This window comes from Neophocaena asiaeorientalis, unplaced genomic scaffold (assembly GCF_003031525.2).
Source record: "Neophocaena asiaeorientalis asiaeorientalis breed wild unplaced genomic scaffold, Neophocaena_asiaeorientalis_V1.1 scaffold714, whole genome shotgun sequence".
In the NCBI taxonomy this organism is placed as follows: domain Eukaryota; kingdom Metazoa; phylum Chordata; class Mammalia; order Artiodactyla; family Phocoenidae; genus Neophocaena; species Neophocaena asiaeorientalis.
Window position 1 is genome coordinate 1,292,190 of NW_020175660.1, and position 12,749 is coordinate 1,304,938.

The window sequence follows — 12,749 nt, forward strand, 5'->3', positions numbered from 1 at the left end:
AATTTGTGGGCCCCCCTACCCTCCAGAACCCTGCTAACGAAGCATGTTCCCTCTAGATAACATAAGAAGATTGTTCTTGGGGAAAATCCATCTAGCCCAAGAAAAAAGACCTGAGTATTCTGTCTCTAGTAGTCCAGTGAAATGGCCCAAGCAGATTGTCTTACAGTGAAACCTGTAATCAGTAAGCCTCAATCGCATACTAATAGCTGCCAATCAGCCAGTGAAGGGCACTGATCCCTGAGAAACAGGAAACAAATGAGGTGAGTCTTGTGATTGCCCAGCTTACTCCCTGAAGAGAGTTTCTGGCTGCAGGACACAGGAAGAACTCAGGTGTAGCCCAGCAGACACCGAATCGAGGAGACACAGCTGAGAGTCTGGGGAGAGAGCAGCAGCTATAGTTCATAGGTACAGAGTACTGGAAAGGAGAGTTTCACAGAGAAAGGACTCCAGACATCTTCAGAACGTTCCCATAGAATATTCAGCTGAATCGTGATCAGTGTGTTCAAGTGAGGAAACCACCTAAGGCTGGGAAAGAACGGCTGAAAAGATTGAAGGAAACAGTATTCAGTGCTCACACAAGGCTGGGGATAGTATCTGTTCCCACCAGCTATGTGACTTGAAAACCTCATAATTCATGGGGTTTTGGTTATAGTACCCAGAAGGGTCTTGCCTCAGTATTGGAGAATAATTAGCCAGCTGTCTGACTTGGGACAAATGATGAGCCTCTGGGCCATGGTTTTCTCTTTTGTAAAATGGAAACAATAGTACTTACCTCTTACGAGTTTAATAAAGATGAAGTAAGTCATAGAACAGTGCCTGACACACACTCAAGATCAATAAAAATGAGCTGTTGTTTTTTTGAACATGTATCAACATGGGTAAATATGTGATACATAAGGAGTTTTTTAAAGCATGATGTAAAATATTAATATAGCATATGCCATTTGTGTCCGGAGGAACGATGTTGTTTATGAGCATATACTTTTATGGTAAAGGTATAAATACATAGATAGGAAGGATATAACCACCTTCAAGATAGTGTTTGTCTCTTAGGAGTAAATGAGGGAAATGGAATTATGAGGGAAATGGCTGTAAATACTTTAATGTTTATTTATTTAAAATATACCTAAAATAAACATAGCATAATGTCAATATTTATTAAATTTAAATGGCTTACACATGGGTGCCAAATAAATTAATCTCTACCTTCCTACGTGTTTGAAACATTTCATAATTTGAAAATTTTTTAAAAAGCCTTTGAAAATATTAGAATGAATTAAGTGAACTTATTTGATTTCTTTTCCATAAACTCTTTTTTAAAATGGAAGTATATTTATTGTTCATTTTGATACAAAACTACATGCTTACAAATTCAGATGAAAATACATATGTAAAGTAGAAAGTAAATATTCCTACATTCCCAGCAATAACTATTATATACAACTTGATATATTTCTGATCCTTTTAGACAAGTATAGATACATATAACTTTAAAATGTTTATAGCTAGGATCATACTTTACATGCTGTTTTTTAATCTGTTTTTTTCACTTGCCAATATACCATGGACATCTTTCCGTTTTAAGATAGTATATATCTCTCTACCTCATAAACTCCATTTCTGGACATTATTTTAACAGAGGATATATTTTTCTATGATAAGGCTAATTTGGATATGAACCCATGTGATGAAGGAAGGAGTGTCAACAACCTCAAGATTTTTCTTACCTTAGAATTTTATAGTTTTAGAATGTTAATGTAGATTATTTTCTGCTTTTTTGAAAGACATTATTGCAAGAGCATCTCAAGCAGACGCCGTTACAATCGTGACCTGGAACAGGATGAAGCATTTATTCCAGTTGGGGAATCATTAAAAGACCTTATTGACCAGTCACAAAGTTCTGGTAGTGGATCTGGACTACCCTTATTGGTAAGCTGAAATGTCATATAAACATGAATGGTTTATTAATACAGAATGTGTTGTCATATGATGGTAGACGGCTTAATAATTACATATTAGGGGACTTTACTAGACACACTTTTTTCCCTTCTTATTTAGAAAGATGGTTACAGTAATGCAAGATGAAATTAGTTAAAATAAGAAATATGAAATAAGAAAAATTGAGTAAAGTAAGGTAGAGTCACAAGCAAGGTTAAGAGAGAAAATGTGGTCATGAAGTGCTATGTAAGTGTTAACATAAGCTCACAGGTTTTTTTTTTTTTTTTTTTTTTTGTGGTACGCGGGCCTCTCACTGTTGTGGCCTCTCCCGTTGCAGAGCACAGGCTCTGGACGTGCAGGCTCAGCGGCCATGGCTCACGGGCCCAGCCGCTACGCGGCATGTGAGATCTTCCCGGACCGGGACACGAACCCGCCTCCCCTGCATTGGCAGGCGGACTCTCAACCACTGTGCCACCAGGGAAGCCCAGCTCACAGGTTTTTAACAGCCAACTTGAGGAATCAGGTGTAAAATACCTTGCATCTGTAAGGTTAAACTGATTGGTTGGGAGAAGTATAACAATTTCAGATTCTGAAATCAGAAGGAAGTTACTCCCACAGATCATCTTCATAGAGAGGATACTTCCCTCAATATAATACTATGTAACCAAAACACAATTCATAAAAATGATGTTAAAGCGAGTTGTAAATAATTCTAAGAGAATTACATGTATAGAAATACTCAGACTTAGGGGTCAAGGGGACCCTTATAATAAATACTAGATATCTAGATAGATTTTAAATTCTGTGTTTAGTTCGTTTGTTTAAAGTAAATACATTGGTCTCTAATTATAAAATTCATTGAATCAGGTAATTCTGTAATTGAATTGGAAAGGACAGTGCGGACAACATGATTGTCTACATAGAAAATCTCAAAGATGATAACATAAGCTACAACAACCAATAAGTGAGTTTATCAAGGTCATTGCACAAAAATCATTGAATTTATGTACACTGGCTATAAACAATTAGGGATTAAAATTTTAAAAGCACTATCATTTAAAATACCATGAAAAACGTGAAATATTTTGGAATAAACTTAAAATTTATGTAAGACCTGTACACTTAAAATCAGAAAACATGGGGCTTCCCTGGTGGCGCAGTGGTTGGGAGTCCGCCTGCCGATGCAGGGGACACAGGTTCATGCCCTAGTCTGGGAAGATCCCACATGCCGCAGAGTGGCTAGGCCCGTGAAGCCATGGCTGCTGAGCCTGCGCATCCGGAGCCTGTGCTCCGCAGCGCAAGAGATCACAACAGTGAGAGGCCCGCGTACCGCAAAAAAAAAAAAATCAGAAAACATTGCCAAAAGAAATGAACAAAGCCCCTAATAAGCGTTAAGGTTTTTAACCTGTTTTTGAATCAGAAGACTCAGTATTAAGATTTCAGTTATCCTAAAACTGATTTATAGTTTCAATTCAATCCAAATCAAAATCAGAGCAAACTTTTGTAGAAATTGATGAGCTTATTCTAACAATTATTTGGAAATGCAGAGGACCTAGAAGAGCCAAAACAATTTTGAAGAAGAAGAATAAAGAGGATTCACTACCTGATTTCTGGGCTTATTGTACAGCTACAGTAGTCAACACTATGTGATCCTGGCACAAGGATAGGTATGTACATCAGTGGAACAGAATACAGTCTAGAGATGGATGCACACATGTGTGATCAGTTGATTTGGATGCCAGAGTAATTCAGTGGGGAAAAGAGTCCATTCAACAAACGGTACAGGAAAAATTGGGCATCCATTTGCCAAAAGGTGAATCTTGACCCTTATCTCACTCCATATACAAAATTACCTTGAAATGGATTATAGACCTAAATGTAAAAATTAAAGTATAAAACCTTTAAAAGAAAATGTTTTAGAAAATTATTGTGACTTTGAGTAAAGATTTCTTAGGACACAAAAGGCAAGAGTCACTTTAAAAAATGATAAACCGGTCTTTCTTAAAATTTAAAACTTTTCTTATTCAGAAGACACTGTTAAGAAAGTGAAAAAACAAGTCACAGATTGGCAAAGGAGTTCAGATAAAGAATTTGTGTTGCAGAATATATGAAGAATTTTTACAACTCAGGAATGAGACAACCCAATTGTTTAAAAATGGACAAACGATTTGAACAGACACTTGCCCAGAGAAGATGTAAGAATGGCAGATAAGCACATGAAAAGATGCTCAGCATCATCAGGGAAATGCAGATTAAACACAGTGAGATACTACACGTTCACTAGTATGACAAAAACTGAGAATATTAAGTGCGGAAAAGAATATAAATCAGGGCTTTCCTGGTGGCACAGTGGTTAAGAACCTGCCTGCCGATGCAGAGGACACAAGTTCGAGCCCTGGTCCGGGAAGATCCCACATGCTTCGGAGCACCTAAGCCTGTGCACTGCAGCTGCTGAGCCTGCGCTCTAGAGCCCGCGAGCCACAACTACTGAGCCTGTGTGCCACAACTACTGAAGGCTGCACACCTAGAGCCCGTGATCCGCAGCAAGAGAAGCCTACGCACCACAACGAAGAGTAGCCCGCACTCACCGCAACTAGAGAAAAGCCCGCATGCAGCGACAAAGACCCAATGCAGCCATAAATAAATAAATAAATAAATAAAATAAATCAACTGGAAATCTCATATATTGCTGATGAAATGCAGAATACAGCTACTTTGGGGAACAGATTGATAGCTGACTAAAATGTTAAGCATATACTTTTTATGCAATGAAGCAGTTCTTCTGCTAATTGTTTACAGAAGGAATATGCAAACATGTCCATACAAAGACTGACTGTGAATGTTCATAGCAGCTTTATTCATAATAAATTGTAAACAACCCAGAAGTCCATCAGTTGGTAAATGGATAAACAAATGGTGGTACATTCATTGAGTAGAATGCTGCTTGTCAGTAAAATGGAACAAACTACTGATGCATGCAATAGCAACACAGGTAAATTTCAAAGTATTTTATGCTGAATGAAAGAAGCTAGATACAGAGGCTACCTATTGTATGTTTCCATTTATGTCATGTTCAAAACTGTAGGGAAAGAAAAGAGATCAGTCATGCCAGGGACTCAGGGTGGGTGGGGAGGTGATTGACTTTCAAGCGGTAAAGGGAACTTTTCTGGGTTATAGAAATGTTCTGTATCTTAATTGTGATGTTGGTGGTTACATAACTGTATACATTTGTCCAAAACACAGTTCTCGAAAAGAGTGCATTTTAGTATATGTAAATTAGACCTCAATAATTCTGGCTTTCTAAAATGAAATCACAAAAGGAATTTGTAATAAGTGATACATAAAGTAAGTCAGTTTAGATGCTCATAAAATCTAGCCCATTTTAACTACATTTCCAACCGGGACCTTAGTGTTGTTTTTTTAATTTAGAATGGCTGCTAATGCTTCTGAAAATGAAAGGTAGCAATTTACCTGCCTGTTTCATCCAACAAATATTAATGAAAGCAGTATTGTACTTCAAGTATTGTCCTAAATAAATATCTGTATTCTGTGAGTAGTGGGGGATGGAATTCAAACAAATATGTATATAAATAACACTAAAATTGTAATTGTGATAAGTGCAGCAACTGAGAAATATGTATGTGCTATGAAGGTGTTTAAGAGAGAAACAACACTCTTAAGTAAAGGGAACTGCACATGCAAACAGATTGAGACAGGAATGAGCTTGAGTGAATTCTAAAAATTGAAACAAGGTAAATAAGAGGGGATTAGAGTCAATGATCAGGCAGGAGAGTTAGGCAGGGACCAGATCACGTAGGGTCTTACAGACTGAGTTGAGTATTTTTAACTGTCATTTAGATTTTGCTACATGATAAACCATCCCAAAGCTTAGTGGCTTGAAACAACAAACATTTGTTATTTTTCATGATTCTGTGGGTCTTCTGGGCAGTTCTTTTTCTGAATTTGCTCAGCTAGAGCCAAATGGTATAGTTTATGTACATGGCCAACAGTTGGTATGGTTTTGCTCATTTTGGTCACAGGGTGCCCTAGAATGGCAAGAAAGGGCAAGCTCCAGTGCACAAAGACTTTTCACTTGTTTTACAGTTGCGGTTGTTCTTTTGCCCAAAGCAAGTCATGTAGCCAAGCCCAGAGTCTGGAGGAGACTACCCAAGGGTGTGTGTACTGGGAGGGGAATTATATAGTCCACTTTTGCAAACAGTCTGCCACATTGACTAACCTGTTATTTTGTGATTTTAGAATATATTGTACATTGTTTCATCTCCTTTTGAATACAGTACAGTCCTCCCTCAGGATAGACCTCAGGGGTTGGTTCCAGGACCCCTTGTAGATACAAAAACGTACAGATGCTCAGGTCCCTTACAGTCGGCCTTCCACATCCAAGGATGCGGAACAGATATGGAGGCTGACTGTATATATGTTAATCTTCGAATTGGTTGGTTGTATATACCATCCTTTTTTTTTTTTTTTTGCGGTACGCGGGCCTCTCACTGTTGTGGCCTCTCCCGTTGCGGAGCACAGGCTCAGTGGCCATGGCTCACGGGCCCAGCTGCCCCACGGCATGTGGGATCTTCCCAGACAGGGGCACGAATCCGTGTCCCCTGCATCAGCAGGCAGACTCTTAACCACTGCGGTACCAGGGAAGCCCCATACCATCCTTTTTGATGGGATGGCCTATTAAACCACTTTTTCAATCTTAATATGTTCTTCTCATTTTACTTTTTACTATGAAGGTTCAGCGAACTATTGCCAAACAGATTCAGATGGTTCGGCAAGTTGGTAAAGGCCGATATGGAGAAGTGTGGATGGGTAAATGGCGTGGTGAGAAAGTGGCAGTCAAAGTGTTTTTTACCACTGAAGAAGCTAGCTGGTTTCGAGAAACGGAAATCTATCAAACCGTGCTAATGCGCCATGAAAACATACTCGGTGAGTACGCGTTTGATTTTAGTCAATTCCATATTCTTCAAGGTTAGTGGGATGCCGGTGGAAGCCTGGCACATGGGCTTTGAAAACATATGTGAGTTCAGTTGTGTGCATTTGGCTAAAGGAAATCTAGTGGAATATACAGTTTAAATACAACCCAGTCCTGAATGGCAACCAACCACTTTCCAGACATGGCTCAGAGATATTTGGGGGTTGGGTTCCAGACCACTGCAATAAAGCACGTCCCACAAATATTTTGGTTTCCAAGTGCATATAAAAGTTATGTTTATGCTGTACTATACTCTATTAAGTGTGCAGTAGCATTATGTCTAGTAAACAATGTACATACCTTAATTTAAAAATACTTTACTGCTAAAAAATGCCGAACAATTACAATAGTAACATCACAGATCACCATAACAAATATAATAATAATGAAAAAGTTTGAAGGTTTGTGAGAATTACCAAAATGTGGCACGTGAAGTGAGCAAATGCTGTTTGAAAAACGGCTCCTATAGACTTGTGGCAGGAGTTGCCACAGACTTTCAATTTGTTAAAAACCCAGTATCTGTGAAGCTCGGTTAAACAAGGTATGTCTATATTTACTACCCAGCTGAGGAGAAACAGCAGTGAGTTTCAAAGTGGAAGTAATATAGTTTATTGGACTCAGTCAATAAACAAGTAACAAAAAACAAGTCTTTTAAAGGTAATTTAAGCAATTTTCTAGGGTAACTTGAACTATATGTACCTTTGCCTGTTGCAGATTAAATCACCCCCCTCCCTCATAAGATGTAGCTTCATTTATTATGTTCTATGCTTAATAGATCTCTCTCCTCACCCCCATTCACACAGTAGCAAAATAACCTAGGTATGATCTGATCAGTAGGGTACATAAACTCATCTACCTTCCCTGACTTTCTATTCAGGTACTATTTCCTTGCCCTTTAATTTAGAGAGTGCATAACATGTTGCTAAGAGTATAGTTTCCTATACTAATTATATTCATTTCCTAGGACTGTCCGTAACAGAGTACCACAAACTAGGTGGCTTAAAACAACAGAAACTTAATTCTCTCAGAGTTATGGAGGCCAGAAGTTTAAAATCAAGGTGTTGACAGGGCCATGCTCTCTGAAAGCTTTAGGGGAGGACCCTTCCTTGCCTCTTCCAGATTCTGGTGATTGCCAACTATCTTCGGCATGCCTTGGCCTGGGAGACCACACTCCTATCTCTGTCTTTGTTGGCACATGGCCTTCTTCCTGTGTGTCTGTATCCATATTTCCCTCTTCCTATAAGGATACCAGTCATTGATTTAGGGCCCACTGTAACCTAGTATCACCTCATCTGAACTTGATTATACCTACAAAGACCTTGTTTCCACCTACAAAGACCTTGTTTCCAAATAAGGTCACATTTATAGGTACCAGGTGGACATGAGGGGGGGGGAACATTATTCAACTCAGCACTCACCTTTTTCTGAAGAGAGGGAGAAGAAAAAGGAGAAAGAAAGGAGGCCAGTATTGTGAACTTGCTTGTCAGTGAGCCAGGCTGAGAAGGAAAATGTGATAAGGCATTGATGGGCAAGTGGGAGTTGGCTTAGTTAGGAGCGAACTCTTAGTTGAACATATTTAACTTTATTATTTTTTTTTAATTTTATTTTTATTTTATTTATTTTTGGCTGTGTTGGGTCTTCGTTGCTGCACGCGGACTTTCTCTAGTTGCAGCGAGCGGGGGCTACTCTTCATTGCAGTGTGCGGGCTTCTCATTGCAGTGGCTTCTCTTGTTACAGAGCACGGGCTCTAGGCACGCGGGCTTCAGTACTTGTAGTGTGTGGGCTTCAGTAGTTGTGGCTCGCCGGCTCTAGAGCACGGGCTCAGTAGTTATGGTGCACGGGCTTAGATGCTCCGAGGCATATGGGATCTTCCCGGACCAGGGATCGAACCCATGCCCCCTGAATTGGCAGGCGGATTCTTAACCAGTGCTCCACCAGGGAAGCACTAACTTTATTATTTTAATGGGTCCACTTTTCAGTTTGAAATGAAGAGCCTTTTCCACATTCCTTCTTTATAGTTCTTCATCCTTACAGAATCATGTAGATTAATAGCATTTCCCTAGGTTATTATATATGTGATCTTTTTCTTAGTCATATTATCATTTTTATGATTATTAAGATTACTTTAAATTAATTACAAAATTATAGACTTTTAAAAGTTTTGGTAATATATTCAAGAAATTTTGTCAAACAAGTTAAATTTTTATTACCTGTAGATTATACCTAAGTTATTCTCAGTATCCTAAATGAGCATTCATTATTCTTCCTAGCTACATCTGATAACTAACCTTTTAAATTCATTAATTGAACAGGTTTTATAGCAGCAGATATTAAAGGTACAGGTTCCTGGACTCAGCTCTATTTGATTACCGATTACCATGAAAACGGATCTCTCTATGATTTCCTGAAATGTGCTACACTAGACACCAGAGCCCTGCTTAAGTTGGCTTATTCAGCTGCCTGTGGTCTGTGCCATCTCCACACAGAAATTTATGGCACTCAAGGAAAGCCTGCAATTGCTCATCGCGACCTAAAGAGCAAAAACATCCTCATCAAGAAAAATGGAAGTTGCTGTATTGCTGACCTGGGGCTTGCTGTTAAATTCAACAGGTGAGTGGTTCTTTACCTATTGTTTTGAAATTATTGTAATCTCCTAAAGATATTTACCTGTTCGTATTTGTATTCAGGACAGTGGATTTCCAAACATGTATTTGTGCTTATATAATTATATAAATTGGGTTTGGGGGGGGTTGTCTTCGTGGGGTTCTTTTTGTTTTGTTTTGTTTTGTTTGCAGTATGTGGGCCTCTCACTGCTGTGGCCTCTCCCACTGTGGAGCACAGGCTCCTGACGCGCAGGCGCAGCGGCCATGGGTCGCGGGCCTAGCCGCTCCGCGGCATGTGGGATCCTCCCAGACCGGGGCACGAACCCGTGTCCCCTGCACCAGCAGGCGGACTCCCAACCACTGTGCCACCAGGGAAGCCCTGTCTTTGTGTTTTGTTGTCATTGTGTTTTCTGTTTTTAACAAAAATTACATCCTATTCTACATAATTCTTGATTTCCTACTTTTTATTGTCTTAGACATCCTTCCGTTTCAGTATATATAGATCTACTTCATTCTTCTTAACAGTGTTAAGGAAAGTTTTCCATTTTATAGATGTACTATAATTTATTTCATCTGTGACCCAACTGATGAGCATTAAAGTTACCTCCAGTTTATCTCTATTATTTTATAAATGCTTTAATGAATATTGTATTTTATCCATATATAATATCCTTGAATACTTGTACAAGTACTTCTTCATGATGGATTGCTAGAGAAGGGGCTAAACAGAGACTATGTACATATTACGTTATTAATAGTATGTTGTAGGTTATCCCTTTAGAAAGCGTGCATCAGCTTACACTCCCATAAACAAGATATAAGTATGCCATTTTTTCATCACTACTTGATATTGTCAATATTTTTAAACAATGAGAATATCAGATTTTTAGAAAACCATTTAAATTGTTTTAATGTTATAATTCTGGAATACAGCAGCCATTTCACATTTCAAAACTCATTTCAGGCCATAAAATAGAAGTGCTAGTCCATAATAAAGCAAACATTAAAAATTTTTAATCTTCTTCCATCATTTTTACAGTATTCTAATCCTGTTGTTTTTATCAGTGGAGTGTTTATTGGCTCAGATATTCATCAGATGCTAATTTAAGAAAATATAAAATACATTATATTAATCTCTGCCTCAGAGTAGTTTCAGAACCTAATAGATCTGGAGACCTAAAAACAAATCATTCATGTCTTCTAACTCTAAAATTTACTCCAAAAATTGAAAAAAACAATAAACATCATTTCAAGATGATTATGTAAACATTACTCACAATAGAACTAAGTTGGTTGGATCCATAAAGAAAAAAAATGTAATCCTAAATCACAAAGGATCACATGAGAATGATAAAAGCAAATGATTCCTCTCAATTAATTTTCACATTCACTTGTTCTGGGATATAATTATGTACCACTTTTTTTATATTCAGTATTGTTCTCTTTCTTAGAGAGGCACAAAACTTGTTTGGTGACAAAACTTGACCTGAACTGATGTGAGGTATTTACTGTCTTTATTTATCCAGCTTAGTATGAACATTCATACTTAGTTGTTCACTGTGTACTTACTAATGATTTTGATTGAGTACTGCTGCAGACCCTGCTGGAGATTTATATAATATATAGTATATATTTAAAGGGTATATTACTTTTTTAAATCTGAAAGATGCTGAATTTCAAAATACATCTGACCCCAAGGATTTCTGTTAAGGGAATGTAGACATATTAGATAGATAGATAGATCTTTATTTTATTTTGTTATATATATACAGAGAGAGACCCTGACGTTTACAATATGAGACAAAAATAGATGAGAAACGATTTTGTTCTTGGCCCTCAACCTGGACGTTGTCTGTCTTCTGTTTCAGTGATACAAATGAAGTTGATGTACCTTTGAATACTAGGGTGGGTACCAAACGCTACATGGCTCCAGAAGTGCTAGATGAAAGCCTGAATAAAAACCATTTCCAGCCCTACATAATGGCTGACATCTATAGCTTTGGCCTGATTATTTGGGAAATGGCTCGTCGTTGTATCACAGGAGGTAGGAGTTTAGGTAGCATGTTTCTGGTTATGTTTGTATACTCATCATTCAAAAAATAACAGCTCCAGTTGTATAATTTAGATGTCGTGTGTGTCAGGGATCCCCAAGATCAACCCCTCCCCAGTTCTGTGATTTCATTAGGACTCCCAGGACTCAGCATATAGTTGTCTTCACAGCTAAAATTTGTTACACTGAAAGACTACACATCAAAATTAGCAAAGGGGAAAAGGTGCATGGGGCAGAAAGTTTAGAGGAAATCAGGTACAAGCTTCCAAAAGTCTTTTCCCAGTGGAGTCGCTCGGGATTTGCTTAAGTTACTCCAGCAATGAATTGTGATAATGTGTAAAATATTGTCATCCAGGGAAGTTCATTAGAGATTTAGTACCCAAAGATTTTTTTGGAGGCTGGTCACATGGGCATCCTCTGTCTAGTATGTATCAAAATTCCAAACTTCTAGAAAGAAAGCCAGGTGTCCAGCATAAACCATATTGTTGGCACAAACAGTCTAGGCACAGTGACTCACCTTTTCATTAGTTTTATGTGAGTGTAGGGAGCTGTTTACCAGGCAAGTTCTCAGACACCAGTCAAGTGCCAGTCTTGCAAGCAGGCCTTTTAAGAATGGCAGTTTCAGGTCTGCTTTATTAACTCTTTTCTGCATATATGTTGTCTTTCTACTGCAGAAAAAAAAAAAATTAAAAAAATTAAAACCTTATTCATTAGTAGAAACAATTGTGTGCATAAATAATTAGACTGAAAATTTAGGGTAAGTGAGTGGTTCACCTTGCTTATTTTAAGGGATATTGGTATGTCCAATATGGACAACTGTGGTGGGGGTAGAGAAAATAATTAGACATTAAAAAAAAAGAGAACATACATTTACTATTAAAAGTGAATCATCCACTCTGTAATCTTTTCTTCTTTGTGGAGGGATTTGTTTCAGTTCCATAGTTCAGTAGAAGGTACTGAATGGATTGATGTATTTTGTCCAGCCACCATTTTTGTGCCCACTATACCTTCTAACTCACTACAGGAATTGTAGAAGAGTACCAATTGCCATATTATAACATGGTACCCAATGATCCATCATATGAAGATATGCGTGAGGTTGTGTGTGTCAAACGTTTGCGGCCAATTGTGTCTAATCGATGGAACAGTGATGAAGTAAGTGGAATTC

The 12,749-nt window shown here is 38.1% G+C and overlaps 1 protein-coding gene across 1 annotated transcript in view; it reads left to right on the forward strand.

The window, feature by feature from the left end:
* BMPR1A (bone morphogenetic protein receptor type 1A) overlaps positions 1–12,749 on the forward strand; it is an 87,230-nt gene that overhangs the window by 70,544 nt on the left and 3,937 nt on the right. The window contains exons 8-12 of the mRNA XM_024731428.1: positions 1,785–1,929; positions 6,690–6,882; positions 9,241–9,538; positions 11,400–11,575; positions 12,606–12,736. Of these exons, the coding sequence (XP_024587196.1) occupies positions 1,785–1,929; positions 6,690–6,882; positions 9,241–9,538; positions 11,400–11,575; positions 12,606–12,736 (943 nt within the window). The remainder of the gene's footprint in view (positions 1–1,784; positions 1,930–6,689; positions 6,883–9,240; positions 9,539–11,399; positions 11,576–12,605; positions 12,737–12,749) is intronic.